The sequence below is a fragment of the Mustela nigripes genome, chromosome 14 (genome assembly GCF_022355385.1).
Source record: "Mustela nigripes isolate SB6536 chromosome 14, MUSNIG.SB6536, whole genome shotgun sequence".
Classification (NCBI taxonomy): domain Eukaryota; kingdom Metazoa; phylum Chordata; class Mammalia; order Carnivora; family Mustelidae; genus Mustela; species Mustela nigripes.
The window spans coordinates 33,725,483-33,737,228 of record NC_081570.1 but is presented as its reverse complement, the minus strand read 5'-3'; the positions used below and the strand labels follow the sequence as shown (position 1 = coordinate 33,737,228).

The following is an 11,746-nucleotide window of genomic DNA, read 5'->3' as shown; positions in this document are numbered from 1 at the left end:
CACACACACACACACACCCCACCCCACCCCACCCCACCCCTGCCCGTGCTCTTCAGCAAACCGTTCTCCAGTGAAAACCCACATTGCTGGACTATCTGCCTGGAGAAGCCTGACCAGGACAGAGATGAGGCAGAGAGCGCTAGAAGAACAGGCTCTCCCAAGACAACCAGTGACAAGCTCTGTGTACCCACAGCTAAACCTGGCTTCCCTCTAGACTGCTGGGCCTGAGTACACAGAGAGGATAAAGGGGGCATACCTGATGGTAGGTCTGAAAGATCATACAGACTGCGCAGTGAGGGGCCTGCTGGGCCATGGTCTCATTGAATTCCTTCTCGGCCTCAAAGTTCGGAGGTCGGTTCTGCCATAGCTGACTCAGGGGCTTGGCCCAGGCCTCTGTCTCCTCAGCCTCCTCCTCCGGCGTCAGCTGTTCGGATGACTCTAGAGCAGGAAGCAGAGAATGGGTCAGCACCAGCCCCGCACATCAGCAGCTCTGCCTAAAGAGACAATGAGCTCACTGGATTCTTGGTCCCAGGTCTGGCCTAAACCTCAGATCCTACCGGTCTGATAAAGGCAAAAGGCAAAGTGATTTCCAAAAGACTCCTTCAATACTCAGAAGATACTGCAGACAGTCCTGCCTGTGCCGCCTCCTCTGGTTAAGCTTTATACCCGAGTTCAGCCCACTCTCCTTTCCCCTGGCAGCTGCCAGCATTCAAATCCTATGCCCAAAAGCAGCACAGTGAGACACAGTCTTGCCAGAAACCATGTTACTTGCTGCCTCCAATATGCCAGCATGTTGAGTCCCTACCTTTTAAGAGTTTCCTCTGTAGTTGCACTGAAGGGAAATAAGGAACAAAAATAACAAAGAAACGGCAAGGCTTCCAAGTTTTTATACCATGTGCCTTGGTCAGAACTTTCCAGCTCCCTCAGGAAAGATCTGTGGGGTCTCTGCCTTTTCTGGACAGGGATCCCCAACCATCCTGGCTCTGCTTGGAGGATGAGAGTAGACTGCAACCAAGACAAACCCTCTTTCCTAGCCAAAGGATGTAGCACTTTGAGTCTAGACCAAAGCCTAGCACACAATGGCCCACAGGACAAATGCGATCCACTTGGGGAACTAAGAATTATTTTTCTATCTTTAACAGATTAAGGGAAAGAAACTAAGAAGAGTATGTGACAGAAGGAAAAAAGCCTGAAATATTTACTATGTGGTCTTTCCCAGACCTCTAGTCTGTTTCTCTTCATTGCCCTAGCCAGCAGAGCATGAGATTCAGCGGGCCTCAGCACTGCCTGAGGAAGGAAGAGGAAGAGACACACTGCTGAACAGAAAACAAAAAACTGTGCTCGTAAAACAAGATGGAAGGGATAAAAGTGCACACTTTACAGTTCCCCTTAAATCAGTGAGATGGGCAGAGCCCACCAGATTCCAACAGAAGCAAGGTCAAGGAGGTAGGAAAACACAGTAACTCTAAAATTATGGGTCAATGAACACCATCTTTGGTAAAAAGAACCACAAATATTGAAATAAACTAATCCACAGTGTTTCTCCAGATGCTCCCCCAAGTGAGGCCAAGTACAAGAGGTTACATTTGGGATGTCCTTCTTTGGCAAATGAGTCCAAAAAAAGGTCCACGTAGGCAGCACCTGACATGAGACCAGCTCTGTGCCAGCCACACCACGGGACGACCTCCATGGGATCACTGTATCATACTATGTGCGGACATTTGGAATCCCCAGCTACAACCCCTGCAGTGATCCCACTGCTTCCAAGATAGAATCACTCTGAAGAGGCCCTGTACAGCTCTATGCAGAGCAGCCCAAGGAACACTCTGGTACACACCTGCACTAGCTGCCCATTTCCTTGTTCATTTCTGGCAACTCCAGCTCAGTGTACAAAGTTACCCACTGGGCCTTCAGAGTCATGTTGACTCTAATGAGACCTGATGGGCGCCATGTGTACGACCTCAGGGAAGTACACTGTAACGTCGTGAGGCCATTACAGACAACTAAAATCAGCCCCTATGAGTCCCATCGACCAGCCCCAGCCAGCAACCACAGTGCCGAAACCAAAGCAGGTATTTTCCTTACCCTGGCCAAAACAGAGTGACCAAGATAGAATAGAAGAAACAGAAACAGCCTCCCAATCACAAGAGAAAAACTAACAGTGACGTGCTCTGTTTTTTGTTTTTTGTTTTTTTGTTTTTTATTTACTTAGTTGACAGATCACAAGCAGGCAGAGAGGCAGACAGAGAGAGGTGTGGGGGGAAGCAGCTCCCTGCTGGGCAGAGAGCCCGATGTGGGGCTCGATCCCAGGACCCTGAGATCATGACCCGAGCCGAAGGCAGAGACTTAACCCATTGAGCCACCCAGGCGCCCCATCGTGCTCTGTTTACAAAACCACGGTGGCCAAAAATCACCCCACTTAGATGTTAAATGAAACTTGCAGGAATTTTACAGTTTACACATACAAAACATCACTGAGATGTGCAAATAAGACATACGTATGTATTTCATGAGTATTTATGCCTCCATTAAAAAAAAAAATTGGGGGGGCGCCTGGGTGGCTCAGTGGGTTAAGCCGCTGCCTTCGGCTCAGGTCATGATCTCAGGGTCCTGGGATCGAGTCCCGCATCGGGCTCTCTGCTCAGCGGGGCGCCTGCTTCCTCCTCTCTCTCTGTCTGCCTCTCTGCCTACTTGTGATCTCTCTCTGTCAAATAAACAAAAAAAAATCTTAAAAAAAAAAAAAAATTGGGTAAGGGGTGTGGGACACATGCTAGACTAAGAGAAACTAAAGAAACAAAGCTTTGTGATGGGATTGGGAGGGAGACAAACCATAAGAGACTCTTAATCTCACAAAACAAACTGAGGGTTGCAGGGGGGCAGGGGGTTTAGGGAGAGGGTGGCTGGGTGATTGACACTGGGGAAAGTATGTGCTATGGTGAGTGCTGTGAAGTGTGTAAACCTGGCGATTCACAGACCTGTACCCCTGGGGCTAATAATACTACTTTATATGCTAATAAAAAAATAAAAAATTAAATAAATAAAATCTTTAAAGAAACAAAGCTTTGAAATGGATGACCCTGGTTTGGTTTATACTGGTTTAAAGGGAAAAAGCTATAAAACACATTTTTGGGATAAGGATGGAAAAATTAAAACGGGCTGAAAATGGGAGAAGATGGGAGAATCCACTGCCAGATACGGGAGTTTTCATTCCTCCAACTTCTCCGCGCTTGAAACTGATCATAAAGAGCAGGAGGCCATATGTTATGATCTCAACTACATTATTATAAAAAGACAGGGGCGCCTGGGTGGCTCAGTGGGTTAAGCCTCTGCCTTCGGCTCGGGTCATGATCTCAGGGTCCTGGGATCAAGCCCCGCATCGGGCTCTCTGCTTGGCAGGGAGCCTGCTTCCTCTTCTCTCTCTCTCTGCCTGCCTCTCTCTGTGATCTCTCTCTGTCAAATAAATAAGTAAAATCTTAAAAAAAAAATTATAAAAAGACATACATGGATACAATCCAGTATTTGACTAGAAAAATCAGGAAAATTAACACACTGAAACATGCAAGTGGTCACCTTTGCACAGTAATTCTGTTCACTTTATAACTTTTCCAATGGTCTACACCCTGTATTTAGAGCCTCTACAGCACTGGGGCTGGAAATCCTGAAGCTAGGCTGCTACTATCCGGAGAACCCAAGCCCCATCTGGGCCAGAGCAAGAGCACAGAAGACTTCCTAAGGCTCTGACTCAAGGTCTGGCCTTGGACCTCAAAAGACTTTCCCCACTTACCACAATCCTAACACTGAGGGAAACAGCAGAGGTGGGCGCCAGCATCAGATCAGAAAGAGAACGTGGGGCCTGCTTATGGAGCAGAGAGGCTGGTCAGACTCTGGATCTTCCTAGCCAGCACTGGTGCCAGGAAGGATGGGGCAGGGTAAGAAAGGGCCTAGCATTAGTCAATTTTAACAAGGGACCTGCCAGAGACTCACCCACATACGCTCACATTCCTACAACTCTGAGCTCCAGGCCGCATAAAAGACCACGCTGAGCTGATGCAAAAACCCTGAGCTCCGGCGATAGACGAAGTTCCTAGTTCCACCCCAATGCCTGCCTTTCCCCTTCTGTCTCTGTCACAGGCCCCTCTTCGTGCCCTCCTACCCCAGCCTCTGCCCTCTCCCCGGCAGCCTCACTTACTCCAGGTAAAGGCACCAAACAGACAGTAGCTACACTTGGTCAGCACAGAGTAACACAGTTGTCCCGTGTCAACTACACTTCAAAAAAAAAAAAAAAAGTAAGTTTTATAAAAATTTTTAATATTTATTTGAGAGAAAGCAAGCATAGGGGTTGGGGGCAGAGGGAGAGCAAAAGGAAAGGAACCTCAAGCAGACCCCACTGAGTGCAGGGCCTGGTGCAAGGCTCTATCCTATGACCCCTGAGATCATGATCTGAGCTGAAATCAAGAGTCAGACACTTAACCAACTGAGCCATCCAGGTGCCCCATTCTGAATAATTTTTTTTAAAAAGGTATCAAACACCACTTCTGCTTGGCCCCAAGTCTACATCCTCCACAGACACTTAACAAGGTTTCTAATTCCAACCAAAGCTAGAAGGCAAGGAGGCACTGAACTCAGGTTTCTCCAGTCCCTACCACACTCACAGTCTACACCCAACCCCCAAAACCAAATGACTTTGTGCTCAACACCTTCACTATATCCCTCCCCCATCCTTACCACCATCATCCTGCTTCAGACCCTCCCCTGTCTCTCGGAGACCAAGACAAAAGCCCATCTGTTGCCCTCAAAGCCATTCTCAAGAAGCAGTCACTAGGAGCAATCCTTTTAATGTCCGTCTGGCCACTTAAAACCCACTAGAGCAAGGCCTCCCTCTTCAGTCTCCCCCAACCTCACTCTGGCCCCACCCAGCACACCCTGACCTGGCCATTTAAATGAATGGCTCCCTCTGAATCTCTCTTTGCGCACCCTTCTGTGCTGTTTAACATCTCCTTTCTTTGGATCTGTTTACCTGTCAGTTTGCCCCACTACCTTGTGAGCTTTTTGAGGGCATGGACATATCTTAGTTATCTCTGTAGCTACACATTCAGCATTGGGCTTGGCATCTTTGACAGAAGTGCTATCCAGAAAAATCAGCCTGTACTTCCTAATAGAGAAAGAGAAAACCCTGCATGCGATCATCCTGTATTAGACACATTACAAGATACACAGACATACAAAGAAATATGATTATAAATTAAGCATCAAGTGAGATCCTGTCCTCTTTGTGGAGTACCTGGGAGAAGAGCTAAGCCACTGGCCCACTGCTGACACTCAGCTGGGCCTCCCAATGTCCTGTCACTGCGAGTCCTAATGGGGTGAAACACTTTCTTCTTCCTGGTGAGGAGAGAAGACAACACTTACCATCATCACTGACACAATCCTGCAACACAAGTGGGTGATGGCGGGGGAGCTTGCTTAAGGGCTGACGACGGCCCTTGGACTTCTTGTTCTCCTCCAGGGAAAACATGTATTCATCCGCCACCTGGGCAAAACACAAGAAGAAATCAAATTGGTCTTGCCTCCACTTTGGGACATAGCAGAAGTTGGTCTTACAAAGAAAGGCAAGGGAAAGGACAGGCACAGGGAGACACAAAGAAATATAAAGCCAAACAGAACACACCTGGCTTTGGAAAAACCAAAACGACAGTACCGTGCAAACTAATCTAAACTAGGATTATGTAAACATTTTAGGGCAAAATTTGTGCCTTGTAAGTGTGGCTCCTGTTCCTCTCAGAAGCAGCCTGAAACAAATGTACCAAAAATAAATGTACTCTACAGGAATGCCACGCCCCCTCCCTTAAGCTCACAGTCATGAGACTGCATCTCCCAGAGCCCCAGAGAAACCAGGTGCTCCTTTTCTTGGACCAGAAGGGCAGCAGCACCTGTCAGAGAGAGCCAGGCAGCTAGGCCATTGGACTTATAAAGCTAGAGGACATCCGAAGGGGTGAGGAACAGCTGACCCACTAAAGTAAAATAGGCCAGCCTCTCCTGATGGGCTGTCAAGCCCTCAGCTCTAGCTGATACTGTTCATTCCTCAGTTATTCCTCGTGGAAACAGGACAGAGTGCACATCTAAAACTCCAGCCTAGCTACAAAAGCAAAAGTCAATGTAATTAGCGCTGTATTTAAATAATGGCAGAGCAAATACAATTAGGTTTAGGATGTACAAGACAGAGTCAGTAATACCACTTGACTTTCTTTCCAATCAATGTATTTAAAACTCGGTCATCCTCTCAGAAAAAAAGCACTTGACAAAGTATAATACCCATTCATGATCAAAACCCTCAACAGAGTAAGTTTAGAGGGAACATAACTCAACATAATTAAGGCCATATATGAAAAATCCACAGCTAACATCCTCAGTGGGAAAAAAATAGAGCTTTTCCTCTAAGGTCAAGACAAGGATGTCCAGTCTCCTCACTTTATTCAACAATACCGGAAGTCCTAGCCACAACAATCAGACAAGAAATAAAAGGCACCCAAACTGATAAGGAAGTAGTAAAATTTTTACCACTTACAGATAACACAATACCATATATGGAAAACCCAAGATGCCACCAAAAAACTGCTAGAACTAATAAAGAAATTCAGTAAAGTCGCAGGAGACAAAATCAACCTACAGAAATCTGCATTTCTATATACCAATAATGAAGCAGCAAAAAGAGAAATTAAGAAAACAATCTCCTTTATGACAAAATAATAAGATACCTAGAAATAAACTTAACCAAAGAAGTGACAGACCTGTACCCTGAAAAATAGAAAACAGTGATAAAAAAAATAATAAAAATTAAAAAAAAAAAAAAACCCACTGATGAAAAAAATTGAAGGCAACACAAAGAAATGGAAAGGCATTCATTCCCTGCTCATGAATTGGAAGAGGAAATACTGTTAAAATGTCTACACTACCCAGAACAATCCTCACATTTGAATGGAACCACAAAAGACCCCCAGTAGCTGAAACAATTTTGAAAAAGAAAAAACTAGAGGCATCACAATTCCAGACTTCAAGTTATGTTACAAAGATGCTGTAATCAAAAGAGTATGTTAATGACATACAGACTCACAGATCAATGGCACAGAAAATCCAGGAGCAAACCCACAACTATATAGCCAACTAAGATTCAACTAATTAATAATATAATATGCCACAGGGAAATAATGTAAAAATATGCCAACAAATGGTGTTTGGAAAACTGGACAGCCACAGGCAAAAGAATGAAACTGGACCAATTTCTTATATCAGACACAAAAATTAATTCAAAATGCATTAAAGACCTAAATGTGAGACCTGAAACCATAAAAATTCTAGAAAAGAGCACAAACAGTAATTTCTCTGACATTGGCCACAATAACTTTTTCTAGATAGGTCTCTCCTGAGGCAAGGGAAACAAAAGCAAAAACGACCAACTGGGACTACAGCAAAATAAAAAGCTTCTGCACAGTGAAGAAAACAATCAACAAAACTAAAAGGCAGCCTACGGAATCAGAGAAGACACTTGCAAAAAATATATCCGATAAAGGATTAGTATACAAAATACATAAAGAACTCCTATAACACAAATACCCGAAACCCAACAATAACCCAAAACCAAATAATCCAATTAAAACTGAGCAGAAGACAGGAGAACAGACATTTCTCTAAAGAAAACACCCAAATGGCCCACAGACACATGACAAGATGCTCAACATTACTCATCATTACAGAAATACAGATCAAAACCATGACAAGGTATCACTTCACACCTGTCAGGATGGCAAAAATTAACACAAGAAACAGGTATCGATGAAGATGTGAAGAAAAAGGAACCCTTTTGCTGTTAATGGGAATGCAACTGGTGCAGCCACTGTGAAAAACAATATGGCAGTTTTTTAAAAAAATTACAAACAACATTACCTGACAATCCAGTAATCTGCGTATTTACCCAAAAAATATTTTAAAAATACTAATTCAGAGACTCCAAGGTGCTCAGTTGAATTAAACCAGGCTAAACCAACAATTTCCCAAGTGCACATCAAGAAGGCCCCTAGGGGTGCCTGGGTGGCTCAGTCATGAAGCGTAGGGTCAGGTCGTGATCCCAGGGGCCTGGGATTGAGCCCTGCATCAGGCTCCCTGCATCAGGTCCCTGATCAGCAGAGAGTCTGCTTCTGCCTCTCCCTCTGCCACTCCCCCTGCTGAAGTGCTCTCTGTGTCAAATAAATAAAATCTTTTAAAATAAAAAGCTCAAGAGCCTCCAACCAAAACAGCCCTGCTTTTTATACTTTTTTTAAGGATTTTATTTGAGAGAGAGAGAGAGCAGCGATCACACTCGAGAGAGCATGAGTCGTACACAGAGCAGAGGGAGAGAAGCAGACTCCCCACTGAACACGGAGCCTGATGTGGGGCTCAATCCCAGAACCCGGAGATCAAGACCTGAGCTGAAGGCAGACACTTAAACAACTGAGCCACCCAGCTGCCCCTGATTTATATTTTTTAAGTGAGTAAGATTTTACTTAAAGAAAGGGTTCTTTGGCTGAAACAAACTGGAAAACTAGACTCATTAAATTTATTTCACAGAGCTACCATGGGAAAAAAAAATAACTTCAGAGACACGCACTCCCACCATACTAACAAATGATATACACCAATGTGCTCATGTACATTTTGAAACAAGAATAGACTATAAAGATATCTGGATAGTGCAGCCGGTTAAACATTCAACTACTGGTTTCTGCTCAGGTTGTGATATCAGGGTCATGAAATCGAGCCTTGCAGGGAACTCTGCGCTCAGCACAGGGTCTACTTCAGATACTCTCCCTCTGCCCCTAATTCCCTCCCCTTACCACCATGCACGTGCATGCTCGCTCTCAAATAAATAAATATATATTTAAAAATATTTTATTTATTTGACAGAAAGCACAAGCGCACAAGCAGGGGGAGCAACAGAAAGAGGGAGAGGTAGAAACAGGCTCTCTGCTGAGCAGGGAGCCCGATGTGGGCCTCAGTCCCAGGACTCTGGGATCATGACCCAAGCCGAAGGCAGATGCTTAACTGACTGAGCCACCTGGAAGCCCCAATAAATCTTAATTAAAAAAAAAAAAAAAGACTATAAAAAGATAAAGATAAAAATAGAATTCCAATGAGGAGCCTGGCTGGCTAAGTCAGTAGAGCAAAGCCTCTTGATCTTAGGGTTGTGAGTTTAAGCTCCAGGTGTGGCATAGTTTACTTAAAGTAAAATTAAAAAGTAAATAAATAAAGTCCCATTATTTCTGCATCCCAATAATCTTCTTACATTCTGCCTTCGAAGACCACCTAGATAACAGGCCTATATCTGGGATGTGGCAGTGGCAGAGACCAGAAGTAAGAAAAAATAAAAGGAACCAGAAATGATGGGATTTCCAGTCTGGGTCATCAAGGTGAGAGAGACTTAAGAGGATTCTCGAGGATGAAGGGGGAGGAATAACAAGCCACGTTTAAAAAAAAAAAAAAAGGAAAAGGAGGAAGAAAAAAAAAGCCAAGTTAAACATGATAGGCACTACCACCTGCCCTGCTTCTCTGCAAACACCCAAGAGGGGCAAAAAGGAAGTCAGAGCAAGAGCTGTAGATTTAGGGATGCTGAGAATCAGGCTTGGGATTGAAACCATGGGAGTAGATATTACCAGTGGAAGATAAACTGAATGTAGAACATGCCCTCCGGAATAGAAGGAGGAAGAGATAAGGGAGATCCAGGGTCATGTGGGTGGCTCAGCAGATTAAGCATCCGCCATCAGCTCAGGTCATGATCTTCTCGTCCTGGGATCATCCTGGCGTCGAGCCTGTTTCTCCCTTTGCTCCCTACTCTTGCTCTCATTATCTCTCTCAAATAAATAAAATCTTTAGAAAAGGAAAGAAAAGAGAAAAGAGATCCAGCCACAGAGAATACGGGAGGAATACAGAAAGCAAGGAGGGGAACGCCACAGTGCCAAGGGATGCCAAAGAGCTGAGCAGGAAGGGGCCAAAGGACACAGCAACTGGGAGATATCAGATTTTTTTTTTTTTTTAAGATTTTGTTTATTTGACAGAGAGAGAGGGATCACAAGTAGGCAGAGCAGCAGGCAGAGGGCGGGGGGGAGGGTGTAGGGTGGGGAGGGAGGACAGGCTCCCTGCCGAGCAGAGAGCCCAATGTGGGGCTCCATCCCAGGACCCTGGGATCATGACCTGAGCCGAAGGCAGAGACTTTAACCCACTGAGCCACCCAGGCGCCCCTACATATGATTTTTTTTTAAGATTTTTATTTATTTATAACAAAGAGAGACAGTGAGAGGGAACACAAATACAGGGGAGCTGGAGAGGGAAAAGAGGCTCCCCGCTGAGCAGGGACCCTGATGTGGGACTCAATCCTGGTATCATGACCTAAGCCAAAGGCAGACTCTTAACCACTGAGTCACCCAAATGCCCCTGCATATGGTTTTACAGGCAGAGAGCGAAGAAGCCTGTGAGAGGAGAGATACTAAGCCTTCCGCAGACAGAGTAACGGTCCCCCAGAGATGTGCAGTTCTAATCCCTGTGAATGTTACGTTGACAGGACAAAACATTATTAAGTTTGCTCATCAGATAAAACAGTAAGATTATCCTAGATTCTCTGGGCAGGCCCAGTGTAATCAAGCAGTGCTTAATAATGAAGACGGAAGCAGAAGACTTGGTATCTGAGTGATGTGATGTGAACAAGACTTGGCAGATGTGGCTGCTTTTGTAGACAGAAGAAAAAGGCCACCGGCCAAGGAATATGAGCAGCCTGAAGAAGCTGGACAGGACAAGACGTCTCCCTCTGGAGCCTCCCATGTCAGACTCCTGAAGAACTGGAAGATAATAAATCTGTACTGGCCTCAGACTCTCAGTTGCTGGGAACTTGTAAAAAGCGGCAATAGGAAATGAGCGTGGGGCAGGAGATATAAATAGGTCATTTAGGAGGTCCAAATGCTGGAAGTACGGGGGTCAAGACCAAGAACACCAGAAGGTAGCTCTGGGAAAGAAGATGCCAAACTCCAGCCCTGTTTGTTCCAATTGACTCCTGCATGCCAGCCTATGCATCCTGCATACCGTGCTTGGGTGGCGGTAATGCAGACACACGATCTCTGGCCTCAAGGAGCTCGTGGCCCACCCAGAGGTGGACTTGGTGTGCGAGTCTCAAGTCTCTGTCCTTTCCATTACTGTCCCTTTGCCTCGGACCAAAGTAGTCTGATCTATTCAAATAGTTAAATACTGTTCCATATTTTCTCATCTTCCGGCCTAACTACTACTCTGCTCGGTGGTCTCTGCATAGCCTTCCTCCCTGAGATATGCTCCGACTTCTAAATTCCTTCACTGTGTAGCAGCAAGGGCTAGGTTACAACCCTAGCTCTAGCTGTGTGAGCCCAGGCCAAGTAGTGTTCCACTCATTGAGTGGGAGCAGTGAAATCTGCCCCCACCACAGGTTCTTTGGGAGGATGGGGTGTGATAGCACCCCTGCCTGTAAGAGCTAGTGCTCAGGCTCCTGAGTTCTCTGTTCCCCCTAAGGTCAGGCACCAGGTCAAGGTCAATGTTCTTCATCGGGCTTGTCCCGAGAAAGAGAATAACCAACTACTCCCTCCTTGTTTTGGGAACTTTTTCAAAGCAGCTTCAACTAACAAGAAATGTTACAACAGACACATCACTATGGCTCTGGTGCTTCAGCAGTCAGTCAACCTGGGTGCTTTTACCAGGG

General features: G+C 45.4%; 1 protein-coding gene across 2 annotated transcripts in view; it reads right to left on the bottom strand.

The window, feature by feature from the left end:
• KDM4A (lysine demethylase 4A) overlaps window positions 1-11,746 on the bottom strand; it is a 45,188-nt gene that overhangs the window by 13,503 nt on the left and 19,939 nt on the right. For both annotated transcript variants that reach the window (XM_059374446.1, XM_059374447.1), the window contains exons 12-13: window positions 5,410-5,530; window positions 257-438 (exon numbers count right to left, since the gene is read on the bottom strand). In XM_059374446.1, coding sequence (XP_059230429.1) covers window positions 257-438; window positions 5,410-5,530 — 303 coding nt within the window. The remainder of the gene's footprint in view (window positions 1-256; window positions 439-5,409; window positions 5,531-11,746) is intronic.